Consider the following 15,683-nt stretch of genomic DNA (forward strand, 5'->3'; position numbering starts at 1 on the left):
TTTATGCAATAATCATGTTGGAATCCAGAATATTATACAGACTTTTGAGTTTAAATGGAAAAAATTTTAGACAACTTGGTGCTGGCGAGTTTAGTATTATTAATCAGAAAATTTGGTAAATTTAACAGGAAGAAATTAATCAGATTCATCTGGTAATTACTACAAGAATTCTGGTCCGTCCATTTTCCAGCAGACATACTGGTTGAATCTACCAGAATTCTAATTAATGCAACCGGATTTTTTCAGTGTAAGAATTGTCGGTTTTACATGTAAATAAAGCGCGATAAAAATATATATCAGCGCATCAACACGCAGGTAGATTCTCGTGATACTTAAAGATTCATGTAACAGAAAATAGATAAATATCCTATTATTATCGTCATCATTACGATTGTCATTGAATTATTATACACATGAAAATTAATCATACACAAATTCTTTTAAATACATATACAAATAGGTAATTATTCACTTATCGAACTACCTTCTGTTTTCAATAATTCTCACATATGTTATCATGATCATCACTCTGAGTAATGTTGTCAAGATTTTAATCGACCATTGTTTATTAAAGGACTTTTGAGATTAGATGGGAAAAATTTTAGACGACTTGGTGCTGGCGAGTTTAGTTATTATTAACGTATATATTATTAAAAAGTAAAGTATAATATTAATTAAGTATATTATTAACCAGAAATTTGGTAAATTTAACAGGAAGAAATTAATCAGATTCATCTGGTAATTCCTACAAGAATTCTGGTTCGTCCATTTTCCAACAGACATTCTGGTTGAATGTACCAGAATTCTAATTAATGCAACCAGATTTTTTCTCAGTGCGCAACTAAAAACTTTTAAATTCATCCACATTTATCCTTCCCATCAAAATTATCTCCTTATCAGAGGACATCATTTTTACACTTCAATGATTATCCCACAGAATAACGGCTTTACCCTCGAATTTGTTTTCGGGACAATTTGCGCCGCGAGGAGGAGAGGGAAGGTGAATCGTACACGGGTTAAACGCGCTCGTATGGTATCGTACCTGGGTATCGTGTGTCTCTCGCGGTCCGATGGAACCGGGGAAGAGACTCCCGGTACAAAACGGCGGGTCGCGACGTTATGAATGCGTGGAATTTATCAATGGACGGCGCGCCAATGATAAATCGCGCATCGCGACGGCGCGACTCTCTCTATTCGCGCGAAGCAGCGGGGGGATGAGGTGAAGAGGAGCAGGGTGGCGGCGGGGCAGGGGGGGGAACGCCGAGAGGCTGGAAGGGAATGTCTTCCTTCGACGAGGAGTTCCTACCGTACGAGGCCGCGCGGGCGCGCTGACAAATCGGTTCCCGTTTTTATGCACGGTACATACGGCACAGCCGGCGGTGATATCGTACGTGTATGTATGTATGTATGTGTGTGTGTACATACGTTTCATCCGGCCGTGTTTACGCCGTAATACGAGAGCGCCGAGAGATAGGCGCGAGATAGGCAACGGGGCAGTTTTCGATCCTTCTGTAAACGCGAAGCGAACGTTTCTCCACGTGAGATAGCGCCGATAGACTCCCCCTCCGGTGTCGCGAGAATTAAGCGAGACAATCGAATAAACGCATGAGATTCCTCGGATAAGCTCGAAGAAGGGATTTATCCCGTAATGGCGACGCGCTCATGCGTTCGATCCGCTCTCATCGGGATGAAATCTGAACCGACGAGTATGCAAAAGTCGCACGACAAGCAGAACGAGAAGTGTCGCGATCCGACGAGCGTATTTCGATAAGCCGAGAGCGCTTCGCGGATCGCGAACGCGCCTTATAAGCGCGAGAGAAACGGCCCGGTCCGGGAACACGAACGAATTAAAGGACGCCTGCGAGAAATGGTATTCGTTTTACACGGCGAAATATATTTCGATAAAGCAAAGCTCGAAGAAGATTTTTCGCGCAGAAATGAAAAAGGCGATAAAAAGCGCACGCGAGTAAAAGGATTGTCAATAATTTTATACGCTAGAATTGTGCACGAGATACCAAGACTGCACAGAGAAAAATGTATACTATATTCAAGTAAATATTACTTGTTTTATGTATCATAAGTTTGTATATGAGCGAATATAAATTCGCAAGATTAAATTTAATTGAAATATATTCTGAATTCTAGTAAGTGCGATATTTTAGTCAAGAGTATTAAATTGAAAGAAAATTTTCATTTGTTTACTAGAGTTGGTGTAAAGTAAGTTTGATTTTTCTTTGATACAACTTTACAATATTCTTGAAGAGAAAATCAATTCTTCTTTTGAGTACATTATAATGAGAGTTTCTAATTCTTGTGATGAGTATATTTTAAAATTATTAAACATATATATTCTCTGTTGAAACAAAATATTATTTAAAAAAAGAAAAGAAGATTGAGTAATCACTTTCCTTGGCAGTAGAATGATATTTTTCTCTGTGTGATCTTGATATTGTCTTGAAATTCGAAGTAGGATCAAAACAAAATCAATATTATCTCAAAATTCGAAGTAGCATCAAAACAAAATCAATATTATCTCGAAATTCGAAGTAAGATCAAAACAAAATCAATTTTTAAATTAACTTTGAATTAACTTTTACTTAATATCATTATTTTTAATTAATAACATCACATTTTTAAGTTAATATTTGAATTAATATTAAGACAACATCGAAAGATTGTCAAAATTATTATGATTTTGTCAAGATTATTGATTTAAAAAAAAATATATATTTGTAAATTAGATAGAGAAAATCATACAATATTATAAATTAATTTAAAATTTCACTTAATGAATGAGAATATTTATATTGACAAATTTAGAAACAATTAATACAATAAATACAAAATAAACAATATAAAATTCTATACAATTATAAAAAAATGAAATATAAAAAAAATGAAATATATTATAAAAATAATGTTAGTATTTTAAACAATTGTTTAAATAATATTAAATAAAAATTGTTATAAAGACGATATTTTTGTTACAAAGATTCAGATCATTCAAGACCAAGAGACAAGAGATTTAAGTTTTCGATCATTTTCAATATCAGTACAGTATTTTGACGACTATTGTCTTGTTTCGAGTCTCGATTCTATTTTACGCGCGTATGAGAAGATCTGATCTGGCTGGTTGACTGTCGATGAGCCGTCGCGAGAAAAATCCGACGAATACCAGCATGTCTGGTAGCTCTCGCATCTCGTTTGTCTCCATACGATATACACGCCCGCATCTTTGGCGCGACCCCTTTTCATTCCTGCGACACATCCTACGCGACGAAGAGATTCATAAACGGGAGATACGCGAGGCGATCCTATGGCATTGTTTGTGCGCCACAGTTTCGCAGTGGAACGAAATCTTCCTCCCACGATCGCGATGCGTGGGGTCAGCGATGATTACGATGATAAAAGCCATCCTCTCCGATTTTCGATGCTCGATTTCTTTTTCCCTTCATCGATCCAATTCGAAATGTCGTTATCGTCGTCAAATCACGAATTAGGGTTGCACAAGACCCAAGACAAGACAATATTCATAAAAATATTGTATTGGTATTGAAAATTTTCAAAAATTTAAATCTTGGTCTTGAGTGAATATTGGTAGCAAAAATCTCGTCTTGTATTGTCTTGTCTCGATTTTATTAACCATTTTTTATCTAATATTAAAAAATTATTTAAATAATATTTAACATAATTTTTGTAATATAATTTGAAATAATTATTACTATTGTATTATATTTTAATTATAATTATTACTATGTAATCGATATAAATGCCATCTATTTACATAAAAAAGCATTTACTGTTTCATGGAAAACAGAAATTAAGAACTATTTACAGGGTCCAAGGGAATGTGCAGATATAAATATTTTGGAGTAGTAAAAAAATCAGGTTTATATTTATCTACATTGTCAAAAATGGCTCGAGACATTTTAAGTTCAACTGCCTCGTCCGTGCCAGAAAGACTTTTCTCAATAGGAACTCTGACTATGTCAAGAAATAGAACCAGATTACAAAGTAAATCTTTAAAAGCACTAATGTGCATCAATTCCTGGGTGAAATACTCTTTAATGTCTAAAATTTGCGAGTTTGATTTCTAATTTATAAAAATGTTATATTGTATTAATATTAAATGCTTTTAAATTTATTAATATAAATGTTATTATTGAATAAAATTTTTTTAAATTCGTATATAGTGATTTTTTTTCATTTACAAATATAAATATTTTAGTTTCTTTGAGAACCAATAATCTTGAAAAGACTAATAATCTTGACAGTCTTTCTTAGTCTTGGTATTGTCTTGATAACTAATTAAAAATCTTGTCTTGATCTTGTCTTGAAATTTAAGACAAGACAAGACAATATCAAGACTAATCTTGATATCTCGTGCAACCCTACATCACAAATCGAGATGCCACCCCTTGCACAGTTTGCGAGATGCATCAACTATTTAGCAAAGCTGCGAGCGTTTATTGCGTCTAAATGTGTCGGACGTGGCCTGTCAGCGGAAACATCGCGGAAAGAACGTGGCCGCGATATCTTTCACTGCGATGAGGCGAAACGCCGAAGGCAAAAATACACGCTGCTTGTCTCGCATCCTCGTAAAAGAGACGAAAATATCTGTTCAAGACACAAGCGGGAGAGGAGAAGACGGGGGGGTGGAATACGAACGAAGCTCGACGCGCCCCATACATTTTACACCCGCCATCGTTTTCTTCCAACCCGTCTCGTTCCAACAACGGAAGTTTCGATCGACCATATCGTATCCGCGAATGATAGAGATCGGGATTGCGTACAAATGCGAGAAAATTGAAAGGAGACGTTTCGAGCTTTTATGAGTATTTTATGAGAGATGATGCCATCATTTGTCGAGTCGCGATAGATATGTTCGAATCGATTAAAAATCCGTGAATCAACGATATTATTATCAATCTCGACGCTTATGAAAATCAAAGAAATAATCTCTCATCTCTCGCGCGAAAATCTTCATCTCGCCATTTTAGCACTCAATTCATACATCAAGCAACGAGCCATGTGAAAATCGTAATATTTCATTGCCTCGTCCTACGAATCGATATCTTTATGAGCACATTTCAGCATTTGCGAAAAGATACATAGCAATTAAATAAATCATACACTGACAACCCAACTGTTACTCACGGATTCTAATGAAACTTTGTACACTTGTAAAACTATGCAAAGTAATAGACACACGTATTTTTTTTTATCTGCGGAGAAGCGATTTTGAGGGCAGAAACAACTGCCCCATCTAGTGTAATGTAACTTTCAAGCCTTATAACTCGGAAAATACTTAACGTACAGTAACATTATTATAGTGCTTTGGAAAGCTCTCGAGATAAGCTACAAGAATATGCAATAAAAAGTAGGTGGTTTCATTTTAAAAAATGGCCCACCCTGTATACAAGAGATTGTTTCTGCCCTTAAAATTGCTTCTCCGCAGATAAAAAAATACGTGTCTATTATTTTACATAGTTTTACAAGTGTACAAAGTTTCATTAGAATCCGTGAATGACAGTTGGGTACCTTTCCTTGTGAGAAAAAAATCTAGTTGCATTAATTAGAATTCTGATAGATTCAACCAGTATGTCTGTTGGAAAATGAACGAATCAGAATTCTTGTAGAAATTACCTGATGAATCTGATTAATTTCTTCCTGTTAAATTTACCAAATTTTATGATTAATAATACTAAACTCAGCACCAAGTCGTCTAAAATTTTGTCCATCTAATCTCAAAAGTCTGTTTAATATTCTAAATTCTATATCTAAATTTTAACACGATTATTGCATAAATTCAATCCAGATTATTGAATAAATTATTTTAAGTTCAGTTTGCTAAAAATTAAACTGATAAACAGTGATAAGAAGAGGATACAGCTCAAACACACACAATCAGAGAACTAGCGTCCTCTTTCTGGCACTACTGCTCGTAGAGAAAAAAAATATACTTTGCATTTAATGAGAAAAAAATTATACTTTGCATTTAATGTTAATACTAGTTCTTTATATACATTTCATGGCAAATATTGAATACGAATTAAGTTAAGAGTGGCAAGCAAAGAAATTAATATAACAAGAAATTTTATAGATTCAACCAGAAAATACTAACCAAATCTTTATAGTAAAATCTATTAAATATTAAAATCTATTAAATATTCTAGTTATAAAAAATCGAGTCTTATCATGATAATTAGAAATTCTTGTTTGATTTAATCAAAATGCCTTCAATCATATACGTCTTGTTGGTACAATCAAACGATTTTTCTCAATGTAGAGTAATGACAAGAGTAAAACAGTAGTATCAATTCAATTTGTTAGCTAGTTTGATTTTTTTAATCCATATGAAAAAATGAATAATCGTTATACATTTCTTATTTACTTATCGTAGACATAAAAATTGAGCAGTGAAAAATATCTTTACTCCTCAGATTTCGTTTTCGATTATTTACGTCGATATAGACACATGGGGAGGACAGATATACGATCACGCGTTTTCATCGAGGTCTTCTACAAACGCGCGTGCGCTACTTGTCCGATCTGTCACATAACTTGGAGTGGCTTTACGACGTTTTACAACGTCGTGTTCGCTGTAAAATCGCGAACCCTCGTAAAGACCGACGCGCGTCTCCCTCGTCGCGAATTAGATTCGCGCGCCGGCGATTTTATCCGGCGAACATCTTCTTTCTTCTTCTCTCTTTCTCTTTAAATTTTCACCCTCTACGTCGGTTCCATTCACGCCGACGTCACCATTCGTTTAGTTGGCGAACACGCGCGTAGCGACCGCGACGAGGCCGACGCGATTCGCTTCTCGGCCTCCTACTGCGAGCCCGAAGATCGTGGAATGAATAAAGAAAGCGGATGAACACAAAGGGCGAGGCGAGAGACTCGATAATCGCCCGTTCCCGAGAACTGCAAAATTGGTATCGTGGACTCGAATTCCTCTTTTGCGCTGTAATTTTAAATTTTTGCGCTTTTAAAACTTTGCCAGCTTCGAGCAAACAAATAATATGCGAATCTTTAGAAATGTCAGATGGATACTTAAGGATTCTCCAAAAGATGTAATTATTTACTTATACGGACTCTCGATTTTAATAATTCTCACATATGTTATCAAGATCATCGCTCTGAGTAATGTTGTCAAGGTTTTAGTCGGCGGCCATTGTTTATTAAAAAGTTATAAACAAAAAAATGTCGAATGAATAATATGTTATTTTATGACACCGTATATAAATTATGTTGTCGTTTGACTTTGTTTACCAATCTTATATTGAAATCAGATAGTGGAATAATGATATATGAATAGGCTTCTATGTTTATATTTCTTATGACTTTGAAAATATTTAAGAAAAGGTGAGTTAGTACAAGACAGACTATTGTACAGAAACATGAAGTTTTAAGAGTTTCTCGCTTTAACAACAAAATATGATGAGTTATTAAATTATTTGTGCGCGAAAAATGTTACATTTCTAACCTTTTATGCAAAGTTAGAAATGTAACATTCTTCGCGCACAAATAATTTAATAACTCACCATATTTGCATTACAAACACAGGTTGGGTTAGGTTAATATCTTTTGAAAGTGGAGCCCCCCGCAGGGGGATAGGACACATTGTCCACGCATGTACTTTCCAAGATGAGGCAAAGTTCACAGTAAATTTCAGTTCAGAGTAAATTTTGCTTTATCCTAGGAAATATATGCGTAGGTACAATATGTTCCGCCTTCCTGCGGGAGAGCTCCACTTTCGAAAGATATAACCTAATCAGTATTTATGATGCGGGACACACTTCACTATGCATAGAAAGTTACAAATCTATGAAATTATCTGTGAAATTATGTAACAATTGATCTTTCTTTCGATAAATGTATTAATGAACTTATGAAACTCCTTTTGTTTATATTTTTTTAATAAACAATGCCCGTCGACTAAAATCTTGACAACATTTTTCAGAATGATGATCATGATAACATAGTGAGAATTATTGAAAACAGAAGGTAGTCCGATAAGTGAATAATTACCTATTTGTATATGTATTTAAAAGAATATGTGTATGATTAATTTTCATGTGTATAATAGTTCAATGAGCATGACAATCGTAATGATGACGATAATAATCGGATATTTCTCTATTTTCTGTTACATGAATCTTTAAGTATCACGAGAATCTACCTGCGTATTGATGCGCTGATATATTTTTATCGCGCTTTATTTACACGTAAAACCGACAATTCTTACACTGATAAAAAAGTCTGGTTGCATTAATTAGAATTCTGGTAGATTCAACCAGTATGTCTGTTGGAAAATGGAGGAACCAGAATTCTTGTAGGAATTACCAGATGAATCTGATTAATTTCTTCTTGTTAAATTTTCCAAATTTTCTGGTTAATAATACTAAATTCGTCAGCACCAAGTCGTCTAAATTTTTTCCCATCTAATCTCAAAAGTCTGTTTAATATTCTGAATTCCAACAAGATTATCGGATAAATTCAATCCAGATTATTGAATAAATTATTTTAAATTCAATTCGTTAAAAATTAAACTGATAAACAGTGATGCAAGAAGAGGATGCAGCTCAAACACACACAATAAGAGACTTAGCGTCCTCTTTCTGATACTACTGCTCGTAAGAGAAAAAAATATACTTTGGATTTAATGTTAATACTACACTGAGAAAAAAGTCTGGTTGCATTAATTAGAATTCTGGTAGATTCAACCAGTATGTCTGTTGGAAAATGGAGAAACCAGAATTCTTGTAGGAATTACCAGATGAATCTGATTAATTTCTTCCTGTTAAATTTTCCAAATTTTCTGATTAATAATATTAAATTCGCCAGCACCAAGTCGTCTAAATTTTTTCCCATCTAATCTCAAAAGTCTGTTTAATATTCTGAATTCCAACAAAATTATCGGATAAATTCAAACCAGATTATTGAATAAATTATTTTAAATTCAATTCGTTAAAAATTAAACTGATAAACAGTGATGCAGGAGGAGAAGGCAGCTCAAACACACACAATCAGAGACTTAGCGTCATCTTTCTGACACTACTGCTCGTAAGAGAAAAAAAAATTTATTTTGGATTTAATGTTAATACTAATTCTTTATATACATTTCATGGCAAATATTGAATACGAGTTAAGTTAAGAGTGGCAAACAAAGAAATTAATGTAACAAGAAATTTGATAGATCCAACCAGAAAATACTAACCCCAAATCCTTATAGTAAAATCTATTAAACGTTCTAGTTATAAAAAATCGTGTCTTATCATGATAATTAAAAATTCTTGTTTAATTTAACCAAAATCATATACGTCTTGTTGGTACAATCAAACGATTTTTCTCAGTGTACGAATCAAGCTGTATTCGACGAATATATCTGATACACAATTACGCGAATCGATATTCTATGCGCGATCGCACAATTTCGCCCGATAAAATTGTCGACCAACGAGGATTTATTGGCCGTTCGCCGGCGCGCCCTATCCTGCGCTCCCCTTCCTCCATCGATACGGATATTGCGGATGATCGAGAGGGTGGCAACTGTTGCAATTAAATGCTTAATTGGACCGACATACTGAAGCTCCGATGATTGCCGTCCCGGAACACCTGCTACGATTGCTGGCTGATTTAATGCCGTATGGAAGAATCGGCGCCGAGTTTTACAACACATTTAATGCGCCCTGCGTCTCCTTCTCCTTTTCTCTCTCTCTCTCTCTCTTTCTCCGATTAAAATATTCATGGCGCGTCCGAGACGGTCGAGATTAAGCGGCCGACTTTTTGCATAATTGTCACTTTAATTGTGCATTATTAATTGATCGGCGACTCAGCGGTGTGTGACGTGAATTAATACCGGTTTCGTAACATCGGAAGGTTCGGCGTTCAAACAAACTCGTGGATATCGAGAAATGTCACGTTACATTCTTAACAAATATACATCACGCAATTTTATTTGCGTGCATCGTATTCCCGATATCCCTCCGAGTTTCGGTCCACCTCTCTCGTGTACCCTATCGAGAATAATAGCGCAAGGCTCTATTATCCTTTCGACGAGGTACCGCAATTCCACGGTGGAAATGAAGCGCTGAAAGGGAGGAAACCGCGGCTTTGTTCGCGCCGCGTCGAAGCATCTAATTATTGCGTCGTCCGTTTCCACATCCCAGAAGGACTAGCCCCGCTCGAGGAGGTAATCTCGTTGCGTGCAATCGCGTGTCGTGTTCGCGGAACGTGAAAACACGCGAGGAGGCTTTAATTAACTCGATTAAGACGTTATTCCGTCGGTGCCGCGATTCTTTGCCGGGCTTCTTTCGCCGCCTTTCGCTGCCCGATACGTCCGATCGAAGCGTCCCGCTCGCCGATCGGCGCCGATTCGCCCGTCGCGAATAAGCTTCTTGTTAACACTCGCAGCGGGGCGATATGTATTATTCACCGCCAGTGTTTGCTGGTATCTAGATAAAAGATAAAGATGATCCATTTCTTTATCTAGATAATCATCTAGATAAAGAAATGGATCATCTTTATCTTTAACTAGATGAAAAAATACAAAGTATCTTTATCTTTATCTTAGATGAAAAATATATGTCGTCTTATCTAAAAATTGTCTAAGATGACGTTTTCATTGTGCAAAAAAGTTTTCCAGGCAAGCTTCCAAAAATCTATCTAAAATATCTAAAATATATTTTTTATATTATTAATATATTATAAATATATTATAAATATAAATAAATAAATAAATATTTATCATATCATTTATATACCTTTTTGCTATTATTTCTTTATAATATTAAATATTCTTTAGGAAAAAAAAAAGAATGTGATTTTAATATCCCATTTATAATCTGTCATATTTTTTACAAATATTTATAGTCTTCTAAAATAAACAAAAATATCTAGATAATTATCTAGGTTATCGCAATAATTATCTCATCTTTCATCTAGATTAAGTAAAAGCAAAATCATCTTTATCTGTAAATCTGTAAATTTATCTCATCTAAGATAAATTTACAGATTTTTATCTTTATCTTTATCTAGATAATTTTGAAATTATCTACAGCGAACACTGTTCACCGCGGCGATTAACGTAAATCGCCGCTTATGTAAATATCGGATAAAATTGTTGGGCGTAATCATGTTACGCAAAATATGACAAGAGTCAATTGTCGGGGTACGCTTGAACGTGCAAATTATAGACGAGTACGCATAAATCAACGTCTTTTCGCTCGCATGGAAATTGTATTGAAATTTCACATTGAGAATGGACTTTAATTATTAACGAGCATTGATCGAAATCTGCAAATCGACATTACAATCTATTTCACACGAAGGGATAATTTATAGTGAAGGGTAAACTTTGAATTTTAATCGATAATTAGATATGGATCTTGTTGAAAAACTTTGTGTGCTACATCGCAATCGTAATGATTGGGCCACATTTAATCGTAAGTATGTGGATTTTACTTAAGTATGGGTAGGAAAAATATAATCACAAACTCTGCAAATAGCAATTATGAGCAATTTCGCCAATTATATTCAAAGAAAAGAAGTATATATGTACAAATCAATTTCATTATAACGAATTTACTAAATTAAAGATTTAATATTTTTATAATATTTAACACAGGGTGAAATAAAAATCTAAAAATTCTTTCCTGGAATATTTTTTTTTCAAATTTTCTTTAGTGCCTTCAGATGATGACATTAAAATTCCTTTCTTATAACTCGAATTTTCCATACAATTTTTTTGACATTTTCATTTTTCCAGCGACACTTTAATTTTCCAAAGCATTTGTACGAATTGCTTGAAATGAAGATGAAAACTTATGGATAATAAAACGAAGAAAATTGATTGTAATATTTAATAAAGTCTTCTTTAACATATTTTTTTCTACATTTTCTTTAATATATTTTATATTCACAATTAAACAATAAAATTCTAATCTAAAAATTCAAATTTTCCACAACTTTTTCGACATTTTTTTTCAAGTTCACTTAATATTATTTGAGGCATTTGTACGAATTGGTTAAGTAAATGTAGATGAAAAGTTTTATGAATAAGATAGTGATGCACGAAAGATAAAAATTTGTTATAATATTTAATAATATGGAGTAAAATACACAAAAGAAGGAATAGAAATACTAGAAATTCTCCAAAACATTTTTTTTCCAAATTTTCTTTAACATTTCCCGATTATAACATTGAAATTCAGAAATCTAATAAAACAGATTTTCCACAATTTTTCAAAATTTTATTTTTTCGATTTTGTTTTATTTTTTAATAATATTGGAGTCAAATCGAAATATCTAAAAATCCTTTTCAGAATATTATTTTTTCAAGTTTTACTGTTTTCAGATTATAACACTGAAATTCAACTCTAATAAATCGAATTTTCCATAATTTTTCGACATTTTACTTTTTTGATTCTGTTTTAATTTTCAATAAAATATCGAAATAAAAATCTTCTCCGGAATATTTTTTTCAAGTTTTAGTGTCTCCAGATTATAACGTTGAAATTCAACTCTAATGAGTCGAATCTTTCATCGAATTTTTCACAATTTTTTGAGTTCGCGCTTGACTTTCTAAAAGTGAATCAGTGAAAATATCACTAATTTAAACAGTAAAATAAGATTTCACTGAGAATCAGTGAGTATTTTACTGATCTTCAGTGGAAACGCTTATTTTTTGTTATTTTATCTTATATTTCACTGATTATGATCAGTTAAAATAAAATTCACTGTAAAATCAGTAAATTTTACTATAAAACCAGTAATCGTTAGTTCGTTATTCATTTACCGCTACAATCGCTATCTCTCTCGTATTTAATTTTAGTTATAAGAATTATATAAAGTTTGCAAAGAGCGACATTTAAAATTAAAAGTATTACTTTGATTTAATTTCTGATACAAGCTCAATAAAGAGGCTTTAGATATTAAATCGATCTTTATAAGTCGGACAAATTAATGTCTGGCGACTTAATGAAAATTATTCGTTCGTTATCTGTTTAAAATAACAAGTTCAATATGCATGTAATATAAATAAAATAAAATTTTTAATATAATAAATATTTAGTAAATATGAATAAAATTTTTAATTTTATATGAAATAGATAGAGAGATGAATTATAGTTAAATATTACTGACAATAACGAAGGAAATATTACTGATATTGAGAAATATTACTGATTGAAACAGTCAAAATTATTAACTGATTCTTTCAATAAAATATCACTGATTTACAGTGCTGTACTTATAACTGCTGTAATCAGTGACTATTTACTGTTTTTCAGTGATAAAATACTGATTCACTTTTAGAGAGTATATAATTAGCGTATCAATTCTATGATTTTTCGACATAATATGCAGTTATTTTTCACTATTTAAAAATCTGATTTTTTGCAAAGTTTAAATAACTATATTTTATAACAAACATTACATTTCAAAGTGCGCGATTTTTTTACATACAGCTTGAACTTTCTTCTTTAAAACAAGATAAAAATCGAGGATTATTATTTGTTTAAAAATTATGATTTTTTTTGTAAATGGGATATATATCCCACTCTCTAAAAGTGAATTAGTGAAAATATCACTAATTTAAACAGTAAAATAAGATTTCACTGAGAATCAGTGAGTATTTTACTGATTTTCAATGGAAACGCTTATTTTTTTGTTATTTTATTTTATATCTCACTGATTATGATCAGTTAAAATAAAATTCACTATAAAACCAGTAAATTTCATTGTAAAACCAGTAATCGCTAGTTCGTTTGTTTACTGCTACGATCGCTATCTTTCTCGTATTTTAGTCATAAGAATTATATAAAGTTTGAAAAGAGTGACAGATAAAATTCAAAGTATTACTTCGATTTAATTTCTGATACAATCTCAATAGAGAGGCTTCAAGTATTAAATCGATCTTATATAAGAGTCGGACAAATAAATGTCGGACGACTTAATGAAAATTATGAAGAGATGAATTATAGTTTAATATTACTGACGATAGAAAAAAATATTACTGATTGAAACAATCAAAATTATTAACTGATTCTTTCAATAAAATATCACTGATTTACAGTGCTATACTTATAACTGCTGTAATCACTGACTATTTACTATTTTTCAGTGATAATGCACTGATTCACTTTTGAGAGAGTACACGGAGCATTTGCACCTACTAGAAAGTAAATAAAGATAAAAACACACTTACGGGTGAGGTGGTGGTGCATGGAAGGCAACGGCCGCGGCGGCCGCGGCCGCCGCAGCCGCGTGATGCTCCCAGGCCGTGGCCGGATGCGGCGGGGGCGGCGGTCCATGATGCGGATGAAACGGTGGCGGAGGCGCCGGATGAGGGTGCGAATATAAGGTCGCGTGGAAGGCCGAGTGCGGGTGATGCGGTGGCGGTGGTGGCGGCAGCAACGGGAATGCCTCCTGATAAGCGACCTCCTTCTCCGGCATCTTGCCGGCGGCTGCTGCTGATACCGCTCAAAGCCAGCTGTCGCGTCAGAAAATTGCCAGCCTCCTCTTCTAGAATCAAGGCAGGTCGGTCCGTCTGGCACCCTGCTTACGGTACCGATGGCACGCACGACGGCCGATAATAACACCGGACATAGTCCGTTTTCAAGGGTGTCGACCACTTGTCCTTGAAGGGAGACTATGATGAACACGTTGTTCGCAACGATTTACTCCGTCGCTTGCGAGGTAAACCGATGTCGATGATGTCTCCCGCGGCGCGCTCTTCAATCCTCTGTCATTCTCTCGTCGTCGATTGCAAACTAGACTGGAAACCAACTATTTTGTCACGTGACAGACCCGTCGTGATCTTTGCGACGCTTCCGTAGGGATCCTCGTCCGTTTTCAAGCTTTGTCTCCGACGAACTCGAGCGCCGACGGAGCCAAAAATGATATCCAGCACAACTCGCTCCGCTTTCCTTTCACTGGCCGTCGAATACGGTGACTCACTGTTCGTTAATCCATACGGGCCAAGTCGCGATTGGCGATCACCGATCGCCCCGGTGCGAAGTCACGTATTATCGTCGCACGAGCGACCTCGAGCCGACAGATCTACCGGATAAAGCGGCGTCAATCGATCACCATCATCGCGATTAATGCGCGACGACGCCCACCGTCCGCGCGAATCGAGAGCAGCACATTCACCGCAATCAGATTGCTTCCGGCGGCGCGTCAAACGTCCTCGCGATCGCATTCCTGACCACCACCCCCGACGAGCGATCGCATTCGCTCACCGCTGGCGATCGGCCGGATGACACGCGCGACACTTAATTTTTACTCCGGAATTTTTACCCCCGGACATTAGATCTCGGAGTCCGCAGAGTCTCTCGCGAGCGCAAACGTCGCTCCCCTTGTTCCCTTCGCTCGTGTCCTCCCCGAGGGTGACGAGGCTGTCCTCTTTGGAAAGGCACGAGTCGTGGAACGTGTGTGCGAACCCTGTCACGGTGCTTGTGCTTTGGCGGGTATGGCGGTACTGAGACTCTACCACCACCCTACTATCGCTACCACCACCACCATGGCGACCACTACCACCTCCACCATAGCCAGGAGAGAGCATGGTCGAGGAGGAGAGAAGCCGGGCGTGTGGCGGTGGATGCGGTTAGGCATGCGACAGAGAGGCCGTGAAGAAACGCGGGGAGGAAAATTCGACGTGAGAACGAGGAGGATAAACG

At 35.3% G+C, this 15,683-nt stretch overlaps 1 protein-coding gene across 1 annotated transcript in view; it reads right to left on the reverse strand.

Annotated features, from left to right (window-relative positions):
- Nucleotides 1–15,467, reverse strand: part of LOC105252092 (transcriptional activator cubitus interruptus) — a 135,378-nt gene extending 119,911 nt beyond the window's left edge. The window contains exon 1 of the mRNA XM_025406494.1: nt 14,210–15,467. Coding sequence (XP_025262279.1) covers nt 14,210–14,457 — 248 coding nt within the window. The 5' untranslated portion in view covers nt 14,458–15,467. The remainder of the gene's footprint in view (nt 1–14,209) is intronic.
- Between the last annotated feature and the right edge of the window lie 216 nt (nt 15,468–15,683).

The sequence above is a fragment of the Camponotus floridanus genome, unplaced genomic scaffold, assembly GCF_003227725.1.
Source record: "Camponotus floridanus strain SB8 unplaced genomic scaffold, Cflo_v7.5 scaffold146, whole genome shotgun sequence".
In the NCBI taxonomy this organism is placed as follows: Eukaryota; Metazoa; Arthropoda; class Insecta; order Hymenoptera; family Formicidae; genus Camponotus; species Camponotus floridanus.